Genomic DNA, 22,415 nt, shown 5'->3' with positions numbered 1-22,415 from the left:
CTAACTTAATTATTACCAAGAACAAAACTAGAATGTAAATAATCAATGATTTACCTGTTTGAACATCTCGCGAGAGTTCATATTTGCATATTGTTATGAATAATTCAAGTACAATAAAGCAGACAAACAATCTAAAATTTGCGGTACGAAATCGGAAACCAAAGTAACGCTACTTTTCTTACACCTGCTACAAAAATACTTAAAGTTCTCAGCAATTTCTTCTGACTATTCTTTTTTGCATGTTTTGATCGATGTTCTTTATTATTTGAAAGCAAAAGTTACGATTTTGCAGGCGACGATTATCTTTAAATCGGGCAGCGTTACGCACTTCGGAAGCGAAAATAACGGTAAGAAACGACATACAAAAGTGGCCTGATAATCTTAAACATTTGTTTATTTCAAATTCTCTCTAGGGGAGATTAGAAAGCACCTATATTTTAATAGAAATAATAGCTGTAAACTCTAAAGAATGATCAGCAAAAATAAGATATATATATCAGTCAGGGGACTTATTGAAATAAGTGATTTTTAAATCACTTATTTAAGTAGCAAATTTGAAGTTTTGTCACAAATTGTGATTTTGTAGTTTTACCAAAATTTTAAACACATAGGTTTAGATAATATCATTTCATTAGTAAAATTGAAAAAAAATGAACCTTTTGCTTCTTTTAAGTAGCAAGGTTTATGCCTTTGATGCAATCATTTAGCTGTAAATTCTATTTTAGTGGAAAAAATGCTACAAAAAAGGCTTTACATAATGAACTGATACTTTCTTAACAGATTTTTCCCAGCAGTGGGAGTATTTTTCCTGTAAAATTCAAGGTTTCATCTTACAGATTGTGTAATAAAATTCTACTGTTCACGATCAAAATTTCACTGTTCGGGGGTGTTGAAATTAGTGGGGGCTATTAAAATAATGATACTTAAAGAAGTTTTGGAAGGACATTAAAGGTATGATACAAACAAGTGATTTTTATGTCATTATCCCAGATTCAGTACAAGGTCATCACCTGACATGACCGGTCATCCTATCAACACAGATGTTGGTTCTGATAATTTTAGCAACATAATTTTTCCTTGGATCATTAGTATTGTATATTTAAAGCTACAATAGAATTAAATCACTTAGTCTAGTGATTTATTTGTACTACTAAAATAGGTGATTATTAAAGAAAGACAACTCTTACTTCCAACCTTTGTGGACATAATGTTACTTGAATCAGTGATTTAGAAAATCACTCATTTAAGTAAGTCCCCTGACTGTATATAAAATGTTAATATTATTGAACCATCAATTGGCTTCATATTAAGAGTTGTTGCCCTTCAACATGTTCAATGATGATTTTCATCAACTTTTCATATTTTTGGATATTATCTGATAAGCAAAAGGCATCCATGAAGAAGACAAAAAAATCTTCTAGCAATAATGATATCTACAATAAAACTCCTCATTTTTATTCCTGTTCAGATAAATCATTTATGTCTTTTTCCCCTATACCTGTTGTTCTCAGAAGTGGGTCTGGGGGTATGGGGCTTATGACCCGTCTATCAGTCATTTTCTAATCTTTTCTGGATAATAGCCCAATACTTTATATAGATTTCAATCTAACTTTGAAATCTGGTCATATATAATGAGAGGAAGAGCCCTATTAATTTTTGAGGTCACCACTTCTATGATCAAGGTCAGAGTTACTAAAAAAAGATAAAATTTGGGCAAAAAGGTGGTTACATAATTACTCAAATTCTTTATATCAGATTGCAAACGTTCTTTGGTATATATGGTCACTTAAAATGGGGGACAGATCCTTATTGAATTTGAGATCACAAGTTCACAACCTTAAAGGTTAAGGTCAAAGTTCCTAAAAAAGACCATGTGTAAATAATTATATGGTCACATATATTATGAGAGGGATCTCTATTGATTTCGAGGTCACCACCTCTAAGTTCAAGGTCAAATATCAAATGAATATATATAACTTTATTGTAAAAGATGGAAATTTGTTCAAAAATTTGGTTTCTGGATGCTAAATCAAACATTAATTACATGACAGATTGCAACATTACTGGCATATATTGTAATGTTACTATACTATTAACCTTTAAGTCATTTGGTCTAAGGTCAAGGTCATACACAGTTTACTAAAATAAATAGCATAACAGATAGAATACCGGGTATTACTGGCTATAATCATAATTTATATTGGAGTGAAAGGGGGTATGTGAACTTGCTTACTTAAGATTCTTAATTTTTTTTTCTTCAGGAAGATGTACTAGATTGTGTGATTTTTATCGTAGATCAAGAATTATGTCAACTTGGAAGCCATGCATATGTTGACTAGGTTTTGATTTTTCAATGACAATCTTCTGCCTGGTAGACTCCTCTTGATAATTTGGTACAAGGAATAAAGAAGACTTTACTATGGCATCTCTTTCTGAAGAGGAAGAGAACTATGTTCGAATGAGTTTGTTACTGACAGGAATTTCTCCACGTGCTGTTAGAACCTGTTTTGATAATGAGTTTGCTCCAACAAATTTAGATGCCTCACTGAAGAAAGAGTATAACAAACTGTTTGACCTGAAAAAGGAAGGTATAATCAACCAATCACAATGGAGTCTCCTGTTTCCAATATTGCCTGGTAAGTGCAGAAATAAAAATTTTATGATATCCTTTTATAGCTCACCGGGGCTGAAAGGACAAGTGAGCTTTTCTCATCACTTTGCGTCCGTGGTTATTCAGGTTATTGCCCTTAAATGACAAATTTTACCATTTTTTTTCCTTTTTGCCAAATATTTGTAAAACTGTGATAGATAGAGAGAATCTTTAATATGAAAAAGTAATCAGCAAGAGAAGATCTACAAATAAGTCAAATTGCTGAAATTATCAGACAACTCCTTATTGGGGTTACTGCTTTTTAATGAAGATTTTTACCAAATTTTGTGTTTTTACCTAATATCTGAAAAACTATAATAGATAGACATGATAGATACAAACTTTAGATAGCCAAAATGATCAACAAGACAAGATCTCCAAATAAGTCAGCATCATAGAAATCATCAGTCGACTCCTTTTTGAAGTTATTGCCCTTTACATGTTTTTAGCATTTTTGCCTATTATCTTGAAAATTATAATAGATAGATAGAAACATTAAACAGGAAAACAGATCATCATGACAGGATCTACAAATAATTATATATTGTAATATAACCCTTGTAATGTAGTTCCTGAGAAAGATGCGACGAAAAAATATTCATGTGACGGACTGACGGACTGACAGACTGACATATTGCCATTATGGCTGAAATCTTCAGTCGACTTTTTATTGTAGTTATTGCCATTTAAAGATGATTTTTACCATTTTTAGGCATTTTTGACTATTATCTTCAAAAGTATAATAGATACAAATGTAGATATAAACTTTAAAAAGCAAAAATGATCAGCAGGATAAGATCTACAAACGCGTCAACATGACTGAAATTGTCAGTTAACTTTTTATTGTGTTATTATTCCCCCGCTTTAACATGTTTAAAAAAGTGGGGGCATACTATTTTACCTCTGTCTGTCCATCCATCCGTCAATCCGTTTGTCCATCCATCCTTCCGTCAGTCCGTCCGTCCCATGAATATTTTTTCGTCGCATCTTTCTCAGGAACTACATTACAAGGATTTATGAAATTTGGTTTCAGGGTTTATATAAGTCAGCTATACCCCCGCTTTAAAAAAGTGGGGGTATACTGTTTTACCTCTGTCTGTCCATCCATCTGTCCGTCCATCCGTCAGTCCATCCATCCGTCAGTCCATCCATCCGTCCGTTCAATGAAAATTTTTTTCGTCGCATCTTTCTTAGCAACTACAATACAAGGCTTTCTGAAATTTGGTTTCAGGGTTTATATAAGTCACCTAAACCGTGTGATGCGTTTTTTTCAGATTCATCACTCAACAACTTCCTGTTTATCGAACACTTGTATCATTTTACACATAATTTTACACATGATAGCCAAGTTGAAAATTTTCGTCACATTTTTTCGCAGGAACTGCAATACAAGGATTTCTGAAATTTGGTTTCAGGGTTTATATAAGTCACCTATACAGTGTGATGCGTTTTCAGAGTCATCACTCAACAACTTCCTGTTTACCTAACAATTGTATCAATATACACATGATAGCCAAGTTGAAAATTTCGTCACATTTTTCTCAGGAACTACAATACAAGGATTTCTGAAATTTGGTTTCAGGGTTTATATTTAAGTCACCTATACCGTGTGATGCGTTTTCAGATACATCACTCAACAACTTCCTGTTTACTGTCAAGTATTTGGGCGGGGGTATCATCAGTGAGCAGTAGCTTGCAGTTTCACTTGTTGACTTTTCGTGATGATTTTTAACAAAAAGAGGCCATTGTTGAAGATGCAGGTGAGCGACACAGGCTCTTTAGAGCCTCTAATAGATTCCCAGTGAGTATACACAAAACTATATACTTTTCATTGTTATACTTTCTGTTGAAACATATCCTAGTGAAGAAAGTGCCAATATTATCCCTTTTCTAGTGTAAAATTTATGTTTTTATTCCTGCCAACCACCAACCAAGCATGTGATAAAAATGGTAAACCCGTTTGCGCAAAAATAACAGTATAATTCATGACCCCTGTAGAAGATGCATACCTTTCAACTGACCCGTATTCTGCGGGTGACATTGGGCGTAAATTTCACCTATCACCTCAGGAATTTTTAACAATCTGCCAGGTCGTTAAATTACTTGGGAATTAGGAAAATGACCCTTTGCAAATATGTCATGCATATTTAAAATCCTAATGCAATTAGACATGAAAGGCCAATTTAGCTGCCATCAATTCTACTGTTGACGGTCAGAGTAATTGGCAACAATGTTTCACAATCACAGTTGACGTTTACAGGATATAATTCAAAAAAGAGTATTGCATTAGAATATGTCAATAACAGTACTGTATTTGAATAGTTGCCACTATCAATTTTGGATTTGACAGTCGTTAATATATATATCCCTTTGACTGACTATATATATATATATGTATATGCTTTACTGCTTGGTGCTCATTATTTACAGTGTCATTTACATATTTACAACCCCCTTTTTACAGACTGATATGACAATGACATCCATTGTTTCACTGTATGCTTATAACAGCAGAGAATAAATATTTGGTGCTAAAATTTAGGGCAAAATGACAAAAAAGGAGAACACAAATATCGTATTAAAGCTGAAGTATTTGGGCAGTGAGTCACTTACTGTTCTAGAGTTATTTCCCTTTATAACTTGGAAAATTACAAATTTTTTTTCTTGTCCACATGTGCACTCTTAACTAAGATTTCTCACCCGAATTTTATGAAACTCATACACAATGTTAAAAACCAAAACTTACAGACAAAGTTCGAATTTGGGTTGTGAGAAGGATTCTAGAGTTATGCCCCATTATAACTTGGAAAATTGCAATTTTTTTCTCTTCTGCTCTCTAACCTAAGGTTTTCTCATCCAAATTGTATGAAAATCATACACAATGCTAAAAACCAAACCTCACAGACAAATTATGAATTTGTGTTGTGAGAAGGATTCTAAAGTTATGACCCTTTATAACTTGGAAAGTTGCAAATTTTTTTGTTTCCTCACTAACTTAAGTTTGTCTCATCCAAATATTTATTAATGTCATTTAGAATAAGCGACGCCATGTGTGTTATGTGCCTCTGCCGTCTAAACTACCTATGTAAAAGGAAGAGGTAGAAGAGAGTCAGAAGATCTTCCCAATGCAAAAAAAACAGAGATGGAACTCTTCTGGCTCACTACCGAAGAACAAAAAAAACACGCCCCATGTGACCATAAAAGGCAGGTTTGGCTATCACCAACATGGTTTTCCTCTGGAAATTCACATCTGACCACATTTCTCGGGCTTGGATTTTTCCTCTTGTCACTGGATCTCGCTTATAAGTCAGTACCCCCTCTGGAAACTGAATTTTACTCCTAAACATCTGAATTATACTCGAGTCCCTACGGTATGTCAAAACTGTCAAATAACTTTTTATAGGAGTTATTACCCTTAAAAGACAAATTTACCATTTTTTTCCATTTTTACCTAATATCTTGAAAATTATAATTGATAGAGAGAAACTTGTAATAGCAAAAATGATCAGCAAGACCAGATCTACAAATAAGTCAACAGAGCTGAAATTGTCTGACAACTCTGTATTAGAGTTATTGCTGTTGATTTTTACCAATTGTTTGCATTTGTGCCTAATATCTTGAAAACTGTAATAGATAGATAGAAATTTTAAACATCAAAAATGATCAGCAAGGCAATATCTACAAATAAGTCATATGGCCAATTTCTCCGCCAACTCTTAATTGGAGTTATTGTCCTTTAATGACAATTTTTAACAATATTGAGTGTTTTGCCTATTATCTTGAAAGCTATAATTACGATAGGTAGATATTTTAAATAACAAAAATGATCAGCAAGACAAGATCTACAACTAAGTAAATAGGGCTGAAATCGTCAATCCACTTATTATTGTGTTATTGCTATTTACTGACAAGACTTGCCAATTTTTGCCTTTTATCTTTAAAACTAGAAAAGATCATGAAGATAGATAAAAAATTTGAATAACAAATATGATCAGCAACACAAGATCAACAAACAAGTCAAATTTTGCCGAAATAGTTAGCAGACTCTTTATAGGAGAGATTGCCCTGTTTTTACACTCTTTTGTGTTTTAGGAAAAAAGTAAAAAAAATAAAGGAAAACTGTAGACAGAATAAATGATCAGCAATACAATATCAACAACAAAGATATTGTTGTCATTAATTTTACTTTGGTCTAGATTTTGGAGAGTGTCCATTGTTGAAAATGCAAATAGACCTAGTTGAGCGACACAGGCTCTTAAGAGCCTATAGTTTTTCCGTTAACATTTAGATACAATCTGGGCTTAAACTTTTTTTTTTAAACCTAAATATAATTTTGTAAAACCTTCATTGAATATGTAGATTTTGATTTTTTTTTTAATTTTTCTTGTGTTTTTTGCTGATAAATGGACAAAGTTTTTGACAATGAACATTACACTTTTACACTGACAGCAGTAATTGTAAGTGAGACAGACACAAGGTTTGGCAAATCCCTTTACAAATTTTTCTTTTGTTTTTGCTCTTATTATTTTTATTATCTGATGTATTTTCCAGATGTTCCAGATTCTAAAACTTTTGATGTGACTCTGATGACAACATTACTGTATAACTTGACTCCTATGACTCCTCCGTTGTGTGGATTTGACCGTTTACCTACTGCCATGGAAACCACACAAGCTTCAGATTTAGCAAGAATCAAGTACTACAGGAATAACCTAGCTCATCTAGATGATGGCAAAATAGATATTAATTTCTTCAACATGGCATGGGATGATGTAACTAGTGTATGTACATCAATTTTCCTTTCATTGATTCAAGGTTACCTTGTAGAAGCCATTTGAAACAACATTACAAGAAATCCAAAATTAAATTAATGCAAGAACTGGTAGAGGACATTTTAGCGAAAAAAATTGGAAGTTTTAGCGCCAAAGTATAACCCATTTTAGCGAAAAGTGAAATTATCATTGCTCATTTTAGCAACAGAAAATAGTTCGTTATAGAACAATTAATTTTGATGTTTGGACTAGATAGAATCAAGACAGCACAATATAAAAAATACCATGTCCATTAAAATACAGCACAATATAAAAAATACCATGTCCATTAAAATACAGCACTAAAAGTCTAAAAGGTTTAAAACTCAAATGTTGCAAGTCCTTCATAGCCTGGAACCTACATAATGGGCTCTTTATGTACTCCCTGTACAATACTGTACTATACTTCTTATTTTGATGTTGCTGTATTCAATTTGATTAAAGTATCCATGCTATTTCCTAGTCTTTCAATGTTGTGTCTATCCTATGCTGGTAGCAGCATCACATATTATAATTTTCTATCCTCTGTTTGTTTCAACAGCATTCATTTCCATGATTTTCCAAAATGTAATAACAAGCAACTAAAATATAAAGCAAGCATAAATTACTGTTCATGGTTTTAAGATTGCGAGTAGTTTTCAGACAATAAAGTTTCTCGCTAAAATGGCTATAAAAAATACAGGTGAAAGGATTTATCCTGCGCTAAATTGGGCTCTAATGTTTGGGTCCCGGTAAAGTGAGAAACGGAACAGAAACGAAACAGAGCGAAACGAAACATGGCGAAACGAAACAAAACACAGCGAAACGAAACGAAACACGACGAAACGAAACGAAACATGTAAATTGAGAAACGAAACACAACGAAACGAAACAAAATCTGTATTTTGAGGAACGACCTATAGAAAATCTTCCTGACATAGCCGAAGATCAATGTGGGTTTAGAGACCCTTTTGATTGATATCATCTAATCGTTTGCTAAAAATTGGTCAAAAATCAACATTGGTGGTATGATTATCTTTTTGGACAATTATGCCTCCCCCTTTCCTTAAACTCTGGATCTGTCTCTGCTTTTTTTTTATATATGTATACAAAAGATCTCGTTTAATCCAAAGAGAACGTGTGATTAACGGTTTATTCGAACACACATTACACACTGGGATTAACTTCACTGATTGCCGCACTAGAAAGAACGCATTACATACCAGTTCTATTGTGCTTTGTATTTTTCTATGCTTTATAGTCCCACACATTGTTATTATTAATAATATTATGATATATTAGTATGTATAACTTTTCATTCGATCACGTCTGTTAATATCATTGTATATGCAATAATCTGCAATAGGTTTTTATACGAACGCAAAAAAATTTTGTGGTCGTATATTGGTATGACGTTGGCGTCGTCGTCGTCGTCGTCGTCGTCGTCGTCGTCGTCCGAAGACACATTGGTTTTTGCACTCTAACTTTAGTTTAAGTGAATGGATCTTTTTGAAATTTGACCATAAGGTTAAATACCACAAAAGGAAGGTGGGGATTGATTTTGGGGGTTATGGTTCCAACAGTTAAGGAATTAGGGGCCAAAAAGGGGCCAAAAATAAGCATTTTCTAGTTTCCAGACATGAACTGTGGAACGGTGTATGGATCTCTCTGAAATTATACTACAAGTTTCCATACCACAAAGGGATGGTAAAAATTTGCTTTGGGGGGTTATGGCTCAAACCGTTTAGGAATTAGGGGCAAAAAAGGGGGAAAAACAAGGTTGTCCTGGTTAATGGACAAATACTTTAGTATAAAACATAATTTAAAGCAGTGTAAGGGAGATAAATCAAATACATCATTGAAATTATCTCCCTTACACTGCTTTTAAATTATGTATAAAGTAATGGTTAATGAACAATAAAGATAATTTAAAACAGTGTAAGGGAGGTAATCCAAATACAACGTTTTGGTTACTTACCTTACACTGCTTTTAAATTATGTTTAAAGAAATGCATATTTATAAAGGAAGACCAGTAAAAATATCTGCAAATGTTGCATCTTATTTTTTACAAAAAAATCCATATGAAAGATTTGACACTATATTTTTAATTCTATTATAAAATAGATTAAGTTAGCACTATGGTAAATTTAAATGGGTAATTATGGTTGCCAACCCCATTGGAAATTTGAATTGAGATTATGACCATATCTTGGGGGAAAGAATTTTTTGGGGGAAAAAAGGGGGGGGGGGATAAAAAGAAATTGTGGGGGGTCAATTTTTTCTCATTTCAGATTTCAGAAATTAAAAAGAATTATTCTTCAAATATTATTTTTTTTTCAAATTTCAAATATTGAAAAATTTCAAGAAGTAATCTTTAATTGCACAGTATGGCGCATTAGATTTGTAAAATCTTTGATCACATTTATTTATTTGTTATGCCGAATCTAACAGTGTATTTAGATTTTTAATTTTGGGTCCAGTTTTCAAATTGGTCTACATTAAGGTCCAAAGGGTCCAAAATTAAACTTTGCTTGATTTTAGCAAAAATTGAATATATGAGGTTCTTTGATATGCTGAATCTAAACATGTATTTAGATTTTTGATTTTTGACCCAGTTTTCAAGTTGGTCCAAATTGGGGTCCAAAATTAAACTTTGTTTGATTTCAACAAAAATTTAATATATGGGGTTCTTTGATATGCTGAATCTAACCATGTATTTAGATTTTTTATTTGTGGACCCCGTTATCAAATTGGTTCATATTGAGGTCAAAAGGGTCCAAAATTAAACTTTGTTTGATTTCATCTGAAATTGAATTATTGGGGTTCTTTGATATTCCAAATCAAACCGTGTATTTAGATTTTTAATTTTGGGTCCTGTTTTTTAAATTGGTCTACATTAAGGTCCAAAGGGTCCAAAATTAAACTTAGTTTGATTTTAACAAAAATTGAATTCTTGGGGTTCTTTGATATGCTGAATCTAAACATGTGTTTAGATTTTTGATTATGGGCCCAGTTTTCAAGTTGGTCCAAGATAGGGTCCAGTATTTAAACTTTGTTTGATTTCAACAAAAATTGAATATATGGGGTTCTTTGATATGCTGAATCTAAACATGTATTTAGATTTTTATACGAACGCAAAAATTAAAAATTTTTTGGTCGTATATTGGTATGACGTTGGCGTCGTCCGAAGACACATTGGTTTTCGCACTCTAACTTTAGTTTAAGTGAATTGATCTCCATGAAATTTCACCATAAGGTTCAATACCACGAAAGGAAGGTTGGGATTGATTTTGGGGGTTATGGTACCAACAGTTAAGGAATTAGGGGCCAAAAAGGGGCCAAAAATAAGCATTTTTGTAACTTCCAGACAATAACTTGTGTGTAAGTGTATGGATCTCTCTGACATTGTACCACAAGGTTCCATATCACAAAGGGAAGGCTGTAATTGATTTTGGGGGTAATTGCCTCAAAATTTTAGGAATTAGGGGCCAAAAAAGGGGCAAAAAACAAGCATTTTTCTAGTTTCATGACAATAACTTGTGTGTAAGTGTTTGGATATTTCTGAAATTGTACTACAAGGTTCCATATCACAAAGGGAAAGCTGGAATTGAGTTTGGGGGTAATTGCCCGAAACGTTTAGGAATTTGGGGCCAAAAAGGGGCCAAAAATAAGCATTTTTCTAGTTTCCAGACAATAACTTGTGTTCAAGTGTATGGATCTCTCTGAAATTGTACTGCAAGGTACCATACCACAAAGGGAAGGCTGGGATTGAGTTTGGGGGTGATGAATCATAAGGGGGTTCAAAAAATTTGGGGGGGGGATTTTTTTTTTTCTTTTTTTTTCTTTTTTTCCTTTTTTTTTTTTCTTTAAAATTTTCCATTTTAAGTTGGTTATTTCTGATTTATATTTAAAAGCAAATAATAATGATATGGTAGGAGATACACACCAAACAGGATGTGTAAATAATTATATAATAAGTATTGTGCAATAGCAAGAAATTTTCAATTGCACAGTATTGCACAATAGCAAGAAATCTTCAATTGCACAGTATTGCGCAATAGCAAGAAATCTTCAATTGCACAGTATTGCGCAATAGCAAGAAATATCCAATAGCACAATATTGCGCAATAGCAAGAAGTTGTCAATTGTACAGTATTGCGCAATAGCAAGAAATATTCAATTGCACAGTATTGTGCAAAAGAAGGTACTTCGTATAAATTGCTTATTTCTTGATCAATTTCAATGGGGTTTATTCTTGAATTCTTGGGGTTCTTTAATATGCTGAATCTAACCGTGTATTAAGTTTTTGGATTTGGGCCCCGTTTTTAAATTGGTTCAGATTGAGGTCCAAAGGGTCCAAAATTTAACTTTGTTTGATTTCATCAATTGAATTATTGGGGTTCTTTGATATGCCGAATCTAACCGTGTATTTAGATTCTTAATTTTTGGTTCCGTTTTCAAATTGGTCTACATTAAGGTCCAAAGGGTCCAAAATTAAACTTAGTTTGATTTGAACAAAAATTGAATTTTTAGGGTTCTTTGATATGCTGAATCTAAACATGTATTTAGATTTTTGATTGTTGGCCCAGTTTTCAAGTTGGTCCAAATTGGGGTCAAAAATTAAACTTTGTTTGATTTCAACAAAAATTGAATATATGAGGTTCTTTGATATGCTGAATCTAACCATGTATTTAGATTTTTTATTTGTGGGCCCCGCTATCAAATTGGTTCATATTGAGGTCAAAAGGGTCCAAAATTAAACTTTGTTTGATTTCATCAAAAATTGAATTATTGGGGTTCTTTGATATGCCAAATCTAACCGTGTTTTTAGATTTTTAATTTGGGTTCCGTTTTTTAAATTGGTCTTCATTGAGGTCCAAAGGGTCCAAAATTAAACTTTGCTTGATTTTAACAAAAATTGAATTCTTGGGGTTCTTTGATATGCTGAATCTAAACATGTGTTTAGATTTTTGATTATGGGCCCAGTTTTCAAGTTGGTCTAAGATAGGGTCCAGTATTTAAACTTTTGTTTGATTTCAACAAAAATTGAATATATGGGGTTCTTTGATATGCTGAATCTAAACATGTATTTAGATTTTTTATTTGTGGGCCCCCCTATCAAATTGGTTCATATTGAGGTCAAAAGGGTCCAAAATTAAACTTTGTTTGATTTCATCAAAAATTGAATTATTGGGGTTCTCTGATATGCCAAATCTAACCGTGTATTTAGATTTTTAATTTTAAGTCCCGTTTTTTAAATTGGTCTACATTAAGGTCCAAAGGGTCCAAAATTAAACTTAGTTTGATTTTGGCAAAAATTGAAATCTTGGGGTTCTTTGATATGCTGAATCTAAACATGTGTTTAGATTTTTGATTATGGGCCCAGTTTTCAAGTTTGTCCAAGTTGGGGTCCAAAATTAAACTTTGTTTGATTTTTGGCAAAAATTGAATATATATGGGTTTTTTTGATATGCTGAATCTAACCATGTATTTTGATTTTGGACATTGGACCATAATAGGTAAATTAAAAAAATTCAAGTTCTTAGACCACATTCTTTCTGTGTCAGAAACCTATGCTGTGTCAAATATTTAATAACAATCCAAATTCAGAGCTGTATCAAGCTTGAATGTTGTGTCCATAATTGCCCCAACTGTTCAGGGTTCGACCTCTGCGGTCGTATCAAGCTGCGCCCCAGCGAAGCATTTTATTATCATTTATTGTTTATGAGTTTGTGCCAAGAAAGGTATTTGATTCATGAATGAAACACTCACATGTACGTATCCCAAGTGAAATAACCATAGCCAAAATATGTAAATGGTATGGACACTTTGCCATACATAACTTTAGGTAGTATGATCCAAATGTTCAAGTTGGATGCATTTACCCTATTTGTGGCTACAACATTGTCAAGTCCGACCTTGGACGTCAAAAGGGGGGGGGGGGGGGAGATTGACCACGTTGCGACCAGACGTCTCTTTTGAAAGTACATGTGACCTTTAAAATGTTTAAACCGAGAATCAAATCAGTTTAGAACTGAATAGTTTGCTTAAAAGTGACCTGGTGACCCGAGGCATTTTTTAATCGTGACCTTGTGATCTAAAGTGGTACTGGAGCACAGTCACTTTTCTCCTTTTATTCATACAATATTGTATGTTCGACTCGTCATGTTCTACTTTCTTTTTTAAACTTACGGTACGGAATATTGTGTTTTGTTATTCGCCATTTATCTTGACAGACGCGTGTTACTAGGTATAGTATCTACCACATTTTCAAAAGATAAGCTACGAAGTACATACGGCATCTCCATACAATTGAAGTCGATGGTACCTGTTGTAAGTAGTTTAAAAGGTTAATATGAATTGAACTTGTATTAAACGAGATTATGTCTTGCCTGATTTGCAACAAAATGAAAGAAGAAGAATGTCATCATGGTCATGGACTGCCATAATAAAAAATCTTTGAAACTTAAAAACAAAGAAGAAACGAATACAAACTAGAATATGTTATAGTGACGAATTAGAAATAGACATATTGTTTAGACACCTATCTATTGTTGAAATTATACTATATGTTGCCTTCTAGATGTCCTTAGTTTGTTCTTGTCGTTTGGTTGCTGTCTTATTGACGTGTAACCTACATTTCATACAGTTTTAGTTCCGTTGAGTGTACTTTTGAATCGGTGCATGAAAAATCATAACTAAACTGGTTATTGTGTATAGATTAATTATCTTTCTTTCCCTCAATAATTCTAGGAAGATGAACCAAAGAGAGATGTACACAGACACTTGTTTCTATAAATATATAATACATATGAATAGTCGACCTTCCCACGTGGAGATGTACCTAAATTAAAACTATCAATATGTAAACAGAAAATAATGTTACACTTTTCAATCTTTAACTTCCCCTCCCTCCATTTTTTTTACTGTATCAATTTTAAAGACATGTCGCTTCTAAACAAAATCTGATTGATCTGTAGCTTATCCCCCAAACCTGCTTTGATACAAACTTGAATATGTTCCCCATTAAATTCGATCCCAAAACTTAAAAGGCATACATATCTAAATAGTCGTAATTAATTCCATTGAGCACGAAACTATAATCCAAATCAGATTTTATTTATTTGGATATTCTAAAATACATTTCTTTTTCGGCAGAAATTACAAAAAAAATTATTATTATCTGGTTTGACTGGGAAACACTGATTTCAGATGTACATTGTACACAAAATATTATAAAATATTTTATGTCCCACCCTTTGAGTGGAAAACATATCATGTTTTAGCATAAAATCGTCTATTTTGGAGTGAAAAAAATTGGATGATTTAAATAAATTAGATGTTTTTGATGGTCTTTTGGATTCTGTTGACAGTTTTGACTTTTCTTCTCTAACTAAATGGTCATTTGGTAGATCTGAATTCGAATTTTCTACTCTTTACACTACACCTCCACACAATCTTATCTAAGAAAAGTTTTCTTATTTAATTAAATGGTCGTTTGGTAAATCTGAATGCAAATATATTTGCTGCAATTCAGTTAAAGCCTTCTTCTCTAATGTGAAAGGTAAATATGCTAGATATACTTACTGGAGGTGGGATGAGATGATTGAAGCTGTTAATTTCCCCTTGATATTATTTATGTACGTTTTGGCAACAATGTTTATCGACAGGTTGTAGGTATTCCAATGGGAACTAATTGCGCCCCTTTAATAGCAGACTTGTTTTTGTACTGTTATGAATCATAGTTTATGACCACACTAAGTAAAGACCCATCAAAATTGCCTTTAACTGATAAATTCAACAACACTTACCTTTATCTTGATGATATTTTTTCGTTAAAAAGTCAAGAATTTTCTAATTAACTGCCGAAATTTACGACAAAAGGGACGATTTTTCGTTCCCGATTGTTATTTTTCCCTTTTTGGATGGTGATGTTCCATTGGCACCATCTTATGGTGTTTGAATTTCACAACTCGTTCGCTATGCCCGTGTCTGTTGTGACGTTTTTGATTTTAACGAACGTAATCTATGTATTACTGGTAAATTATTAAGCCAGGGATTTCGTTACCACAAATTACTTAAAACCTTTACTAAATTCTTCCATAGATATAAAGATTTGGTTTTGAAGTTCAAATGGTATAGCACATCCTCATCTTTATGGAAATGTTGTTTACCGTGCCCGGAAATTTAGAAACGATCCTGGTAAACTTGTCGATCCGTGAAATAATCTTATTCTAAAAGGTTACCAATTCAACACTGTAATTAGATCATTGAAAATTGTTTTATTGGAATCAATATTTATTTTGTTGTCAGTAAATTAAAAGCAAACTAAATATTATTGTTACATAATTCATATACAAATTCATGGATCTACAATCTGTCGATACCTGTATCATGGCATTACACAAGGTCGTGTTTTTCCTCTGACTGTTTATGACGTCTGTACACTAAATCCATTGGATGTTGGATGTGTACAGATTGATAATTAAGTCTTAGATGCATGATTTTTTTATTACTTGTTAGTGGCTTTGAACTAGCTGTCAGTAACTTCGAGTACTCTCAGATCAGTACTTAGTGTCTTTTTGTTGTTGGGATATACAAGTACCTGGCCACGTCCACTCTGTGTTTTTGTTAGATGTATGTTATTTGTATCCATCTGATAAGTTAAGCCTTTTTCAACTGATTTTTATAGTTTGTTCTTATGTTGTACTGTTACACCACTGTCCCAGGTTAGGGGGGGAGGGGGATCCCGCTAACATGTTTAACCCCGCCACATTCTGTATGAATGTGCCTGTCCCAAGTCAGGAGCCAGCTGTAATTCAGTGGTTGTCAATTGTTGAAGTGTTACATATTTGTTTTTCGTTCATTTTTTGTATATCAATTAGGCCGTTAGTTTTCTCGTTTGAATTGTTTTACATTTGTACGTCATTTCGGGGCCTTTTATAGCTGACTATGCGATATGGGCTTTGCTTATTGTTGAAGGCAGTACGGTGACCTATATTTGTTAATTACTATGTGATTTGGTCATTTGTGGAGAGTTGCCTCATTGGCAATCATATCACATCTTCTTTTTTATATTCGCTACATGTACACTCGGTGATATTTTTAAAATTTTATATGGAATTACACTCCTTTCAAAATCGAGGGTCCGCCCCTAAAGGTAAGAGTACTTTTGAACTGTGCAGTATATCTGAGGTAGTAAATGCACACCTTTGCTGTGCATTATCCAGATTATAGCACAGTAAGAACAAAGAGATTTTACTCATGTCATGTGTTAAGTATCCATAGGACAGTATGACTCGCTTAAAATATCAAATTTTCATGTTCATTGAATCGCAAATTATGGTTCAAATTCCTAATTTGGCATACATTTCAAAAAGAACATGTCATAATGAACATGTGTATAGTTTCAAGTTGACATGAACACAACTCCATTGTAATTTAATCTATCTTAACAAACAGAATAAACCTAGTATCGGACGGACGGACTGACGGACGGCAGCACAGACCAGAAAAGATTATGCCCCACTACCGTAGGCGGTACATAAAAATCCTAGTCACAAAGGTAAGAATGGCCAATTTTGTTTGAGGCTGATATTCAGATGATCCCCAGTAACAGCCATTCTAATTTCAATGTTCCCTCATTGTTGCACGTGACAAGTACCCTTGATATTAGAACAGGCTCTGTAGCACAGCTGACGCACCTCAGCCTCACATTTAACAAAACAAGTTGACTAATTGCAACTAATGCACGATGATACCAATGTAAATGACGAGTAATTTTTTCAAAGTTGAATGGAATATTCGGTGTCTTCGGCTATGCACATATCTCGTCAGGAAGATTTTCTATATGTTGTTCCTCAAAATACAGATTTTGTTTTGTTTCGTAGTGTTTCGTTTCTCAATTTACATGTTTCGTTTCGTTTCGTCGTGTTTCGTTTCGTTTCGCTGTGTTTCGTTTCGTTTCGCCATGTTTCGTTTCATTTCGCTCTGTTTCATTTCTGTTCCGTTTCTCACTTTACCGGGCCCCCTAATGTTTGCGCTAAAATGTCCATTAGTAGTTCAAAATTTTTTGCTAAAATGTACTGCACCCCATAAATATTTTACCATTTCAGATTATCAAATTAAATGCATTCTGGTTAATATTTTCATGTCATCATCACTTAAAATACAAAATTTTGCTGAGTTAAAAAAAAAATATTTTAAGGACTGCTTTGGCCTTTGGTCCGAAATGGTATTTTATTTCTATATTTATATTAAGGTTACTTTAGATTTTATGTCCAAGAAATATTAACCCCCCATATACACAACATATTGGGAAGTGCTTATTACTACAAAACACAGATCAAGTTTGAATTTTGGTGGCGTCACTTTTACCATTCTAGAGTTATGCCCTTTACAAATGGAAAAATTGCTGAATTTTTCGTTTCCGTTCTCTAACTTAAGTTTGCCTCAACCAAATTATATGACACTTATACACAATGCTTATTACCACAATACACAGATCCCAACTACTTTATCACTAGCCAGTCAACACTGAGGTTGTGAGTTCGAATCCCGCACAGGGCAGGTGCACTTGACTCCAATCTTAATTGACTAGGTTTGTCAGTTTTCCTACCGAAGTTCGGTGGTTCTCTCTGGGCACTCTGGCTTCCTCCACCAATAAAAACTGACAGCCAGGAAATAGCACAATAGTGTTGAAAGTGGCGTTAAACACCAATCAATCAATACACAGATCAAGTGTGAATTTTCGTGGCATCACTTTTACCGTTCTAGAGTTAATTTGGTTTCCATTCAGAAATTGGTTATTGTTCTCTAACTTAAGTTTGCATCAACCAAATGTTATAAAACTTATACACATTTGCTTATTACCACAAAACTCAGATCAAGTACAAATTTGGGTAGTGTCACTTTTACCGTTCTTGAGTTATGTCCCTTTATAACATTATATGCAAGCGGGGGGATCATCTGTGTCCCATGGACACATTCCCCATTTATTTTATTTTGATGAAGCGAACTCCTTTAAAAACTAAGCTTATATTGTCTATTAATAAACATGTATATAGATTTTTTAATTTGGGCACAGTTTTCAAGTTGGTCCAAAATTAAACTGTGTTTGATTTCAACATAAATTGAATATATATAGCGTTCTTTGAAATGCTGAATGTTAACCTGTATTTAAATTTTTTTGATTTTGGGCCCAGTTTTCAAGTTGGTCCAAATCAGGGTGCAAAATTAAACTTTTGTTTGATTTCATCAAAATTGAACTCTTGGGGTTCTTTGATTTTAGATATTGGACCATGTTCAATTTTATTTTTTTCAGTCCTTAATCAAATTCATTTTGTGTCACAAGCCTATGCTGTGTCAAATATTAAATCATAATCCAAATTCAGAGCTGTTTTTAGCTTAAATGTTGTGTCCATACTTGCCCTAACTGTTCAGGGTTTGACATCTGTGGTCGTATCAAACTGCGCCCAGCGGAGCATTTTATTACTTAATGTTTCACTCAATAGAAGATGTCAAATCACTTAGGTATGCTGTAATGGTGCAATTTTCTGAAATGGAAGGAGGGATTAAATGCAAAGTGTGGTGTTAAATATACTGTGTGGAATAATTTATTGTTTTTGGTATCAATTTTCTGGTAGGTTTCATCTGACCTTGACCTCATTTTCATGGTTCATTGGTCATTGTTAATTTTTTGTGTTTTGGTTTGTTTTTCAAGTACTGTAAGCAATAGTCAAGTATATTTGGTGTATGGAATGATTGTAAGGTGTACATGTCTGCCTAGCTGGTGTCATCTGACCTTGACCTTATTTTAATGGTTCATAGGTCAATGTTAAGTTTTTGTGTTTTGGTCTGTTTTTCAAGTACTATAAGCAATAGGTCAACTATCTTTGGTTTATGGAATGATTGTAATGTGTACATGTCTGTCTAGCCGGTGTCATCTGACCTTGACCTCATTTTCATGGTTCATATTGGTCAATGTTAAGTTTTTGTGTTTTGGCCTGTTTTTCAAATACTAATAGCAATAGGTCAACTGTCATTGGTGTATGGAATGATTGTAAGGTGTACATGTCTGTATAGCCAGTATCATCTGACCTTGACCTCATTTACATGGTTCATTGGTTAAGATTGAGTTTTTGTGTTTTGGTCTGTTTTTTCAATTACCATAAGCAATGGGTCAACTATATTTGGTGTATGGAATAATTGTAAGGTGTACATGTCTGTGTGACAGTTTTTATCTGACCTTGACCTCATTGTCATTGATCTTTATAAATGTTAAGTTTATGTGATACTTGTAGTAAAACCTTTATCTTTAAGACTTTCAACATAAAATCAATGGTCAGTTAAACAGGCGAGACATTTCAGCATGTGCACTCTTGTTAAATGAATACAGGTATTGTAAGAGTTATACAAACTCCCTTTTCAACCTGCAAGTTTTATTTAAGTCATTGAAAATGGGGAAAGGGGGAATATCTCATACAATAACTGCAATAATCATGATTATATACATATTGGGTGCAACTATACATTATATATATTATTAAAAGTGAAGTATCACTATATTTTTCAGGCCATTGTAAGATTAGGTGGGCAGCTAATGAAACAGGAGTGTGATCATATGAAAACCAAACAATTAGATCAAACCAACCAAGAAATAATGATGGACATCAAACATTCTAATAATGAAATCCAGGAGCTAAAAGAATCACTTGAAAGTCTGAAGCAGTCACATACTGAAATGATAAAATCTCATGAATTACTACAAGAAAACCATGCGGTTGTGACAAAAGAAATAGAAGAAATAAAGATCTCTCAGAATGACACTGTTCCTTGGAATATAAGAGGTAAACTGTTGGGAGGCACATCTATTCCTTTAATATATTAGGAGATCATACTTTAAATTAATTCCTTGGAATGTATTTTACCATCCTTTTATTCATGATAAGTGGATTATTTGGCTAGTGGTTAAAGAGGGAGGTTGAGTTAATAGTTTTGGATATATATAATATGCTAGCAACGGAGGTCAGATCAGTAATATGGGATGTTAGAGGTCTATAATGGGAGGTCAACTTGATACTTTGGTTAATGAGGTCAAAACAAGGAGGTGAAGTTGACAGGGTGGAATGTCAGATCTATGCTTACACAGGGAGATCAGGTTAAATATTGAAGAATTATTTTTGGTTTAATTGTCATTACTGTTTAGAAAATTAGGGGCCAAAAACAAGCATTTTTCTTGTGTCCGGACAATAACTTGTGTATAAGTCTATGGATCTCTATGAAATTGTACCACAAGGTTCCATACACAAAAAGGAAGATTGGGATTGATTTTAAAGGTTGTGGCCTTGACATTTTAAGTAAATGGAGCCAAAAACAATACTTTTCTAATACTTTGTATAGATTGCTTATTTCTTCACCAATTTCAATGGGGTTTAGTTCAAAGTTCAAAGTCTTGAATTCTTGGGGTTCTTTAATATGATGAATCTAACTGTGTATTTAGATTTTTGATTTTGGACCCCTTATTAAATAAGTCAAAATTGGGGTCCAAAGGGTCCAAAATTTTAACTGTTTTTGATTTCATCAAAAATAAATTATTTGGGTTCTTTTATGTGGTGAATCTGACGTGCATTCAGATTTTTAATATTGGGGACTGTTTTCCAATTAGTCCACTATAAGGTCCACAGTGTCGAAAAAATTAAACTTTGTTTGATTTCAGCAAAAATTGAGTTCTTGGTGTTCTTTGATATGCTAAATATAGCTGTATTTAGATTTTTGATTTTGGGCCCTGTTTTCAAATGTGTCAAGCTCCAAAGGGTCCAAAGTAAAACTAAGAGGTTTGATTTTACAGCAGAATGCATTGTGTGTGTAGGTAAAGGTAATATCTTTGGTTAGCTTGCTTGCTAGCTGAACCGTGAAGTCATTATTAGGTTAGGTAAACTACCCTTCTTTAAGAGTAGACTAGTCCGACAGATAACCAATCTATCTGTCTGTAGGACTAAACTACTCCGAAAGGAGGGTAGTATACCTGATCTAATAACGACTTCACGGTTCAGCTAACAAGCAAGGTAACCAAAGATTCTACCTTTACCTACACACTCAATGCATTCTGCTGTAACAAAAAATGAATTCTTGGGGTTCTATGATATGCTGAATCTTAATATGTATATCGATTTTTTGTCGAGCCTGCGACTTTTGTCGCAGAAAGCTCGACATAGGGATAGTGATCCGGCGGCGGCTTTAGCTAACTTCTTAAAAGCTTTTTATTTTAGAAGGTGGAAGATCTGGATGCTTCATACTTTGTATATGGATGCCTATTGTTACGAAGTTTCCGTCAGTCACATGTCAAATGTCCTTGACCTCATTTTCATGGTTCAGTGACTACTTGAAAAAAAAGTTAAGCTTTTGCAATGTTAAATTCTCTCTTATCATAAGTAATAGGATATCTATATTTGGTATGTGCGTACCTTGCAAGGTCCTCATGCCCGTCAGACAATTTTCACTTGACCTCGATCTCATTTCATGGATCAGTGAACAAGGTTAAGTTTTGGTGGTCAAGTCCATATCTCAGATACTATAAGCAATAGGTCAAGTATATTCGGTGTATGGAAGGACTGTAAGGTGTACATGTCCAACTGGCAGGTGTCATCTGACCTTGACCTCATTTTCATGGTTCAGTGGTTATAGTTAAGTTTTTGTGTTTTGGTCTGTTTTTCTTATACTGTATGCAGTAGGTCTACTATATTTGGTGTATGGAATGATTGTAAGGTGTACATGTCTAGCTGGTAGGTGTCATCTGACCTTGACCTCATTTTCATGGTTCAGTGGTCAAAGTTAAGTTTTCGAGTTTTGGTCTTTTTTTCTAATACTATATGCAAAAGTTCAACTATATTTGGTGTATGGAATATTTTATGATCTATATGTCAGTCACGCAGGTTTTATTTGACCTTGACCTCATTTGCAAGGTTCATTGTTC

At 33.5% G+C, this 22,415-nt stretch overlaps 2 protein-coding genes and 1 long non-coding RNA gene across 11 annotated transcripts in view; all 3 read left to right on the top strand.

The window, feature by feature from the left end:
* Positions 1-22,415, top strand: part of LOC127718574 (serine/threonine-protein phosphatase 6 regulatory ankyrin repeat subunit C-like) — a 184,171-nt gene that overhangs the window by 151,963 nt on the left and 9,793 nt on the right. The window lies entirely within an intron of this gene.
* LOC127718575 (uncharacterized) overlaps positions 1-22,415 on the top strand; it is a 37,104-nt gene that overhangs the window by 8,846 nt on the left and 5,843 nt on the right. The window contains exons 2-4 of the mRNA XM_052224644.1: positions 2,262-2,636; positions 7,202-7,431; positions 20,016-20,289. Of these exons, the coding sequence (XP_052080604.1) occupies positions 2,420-2,636; positions 7,202-7,431; positions 20,016-20,289 (721 nt within the window). The 5' untranslated portion in view covers positions 2,262-2,419. The remainder of the gene's footprint in view (positions 1-2,261; positions 2,637-7,201; positions 7,432-20,015; positions 20,290-22,415) is intronic.
* Positions 8,812-12,714, top strand: LOC127718577 (uncharacterized). The gene is made up of 2 exons (XR_007989914.1): positions 8,812-8,988; positions 10,719-12,714. It is a non-coding gene; the product is annotated as an uncharacterized LOC127718577 (long non-coding RNA).

The sequence above is a fragment of the Mytilus californianus genome, unplaced genomic scaffold (assembly GCF_021869535.1).
Source record: "Mytilus californianus isolate M0D057914Y unplaced genomic scaffold, xbMytCali1.0.p SCAF_10, whole genome shotgun sequence".
NCBI lineage: Eukaryota > Metazoa > Mollusca > Bivalvia > Mytilida > Mytilidae > Mytilus > Mytilus californianus.
This window is presented reverse-complemented; position numbering and strand designations above follow the sequence as displayed.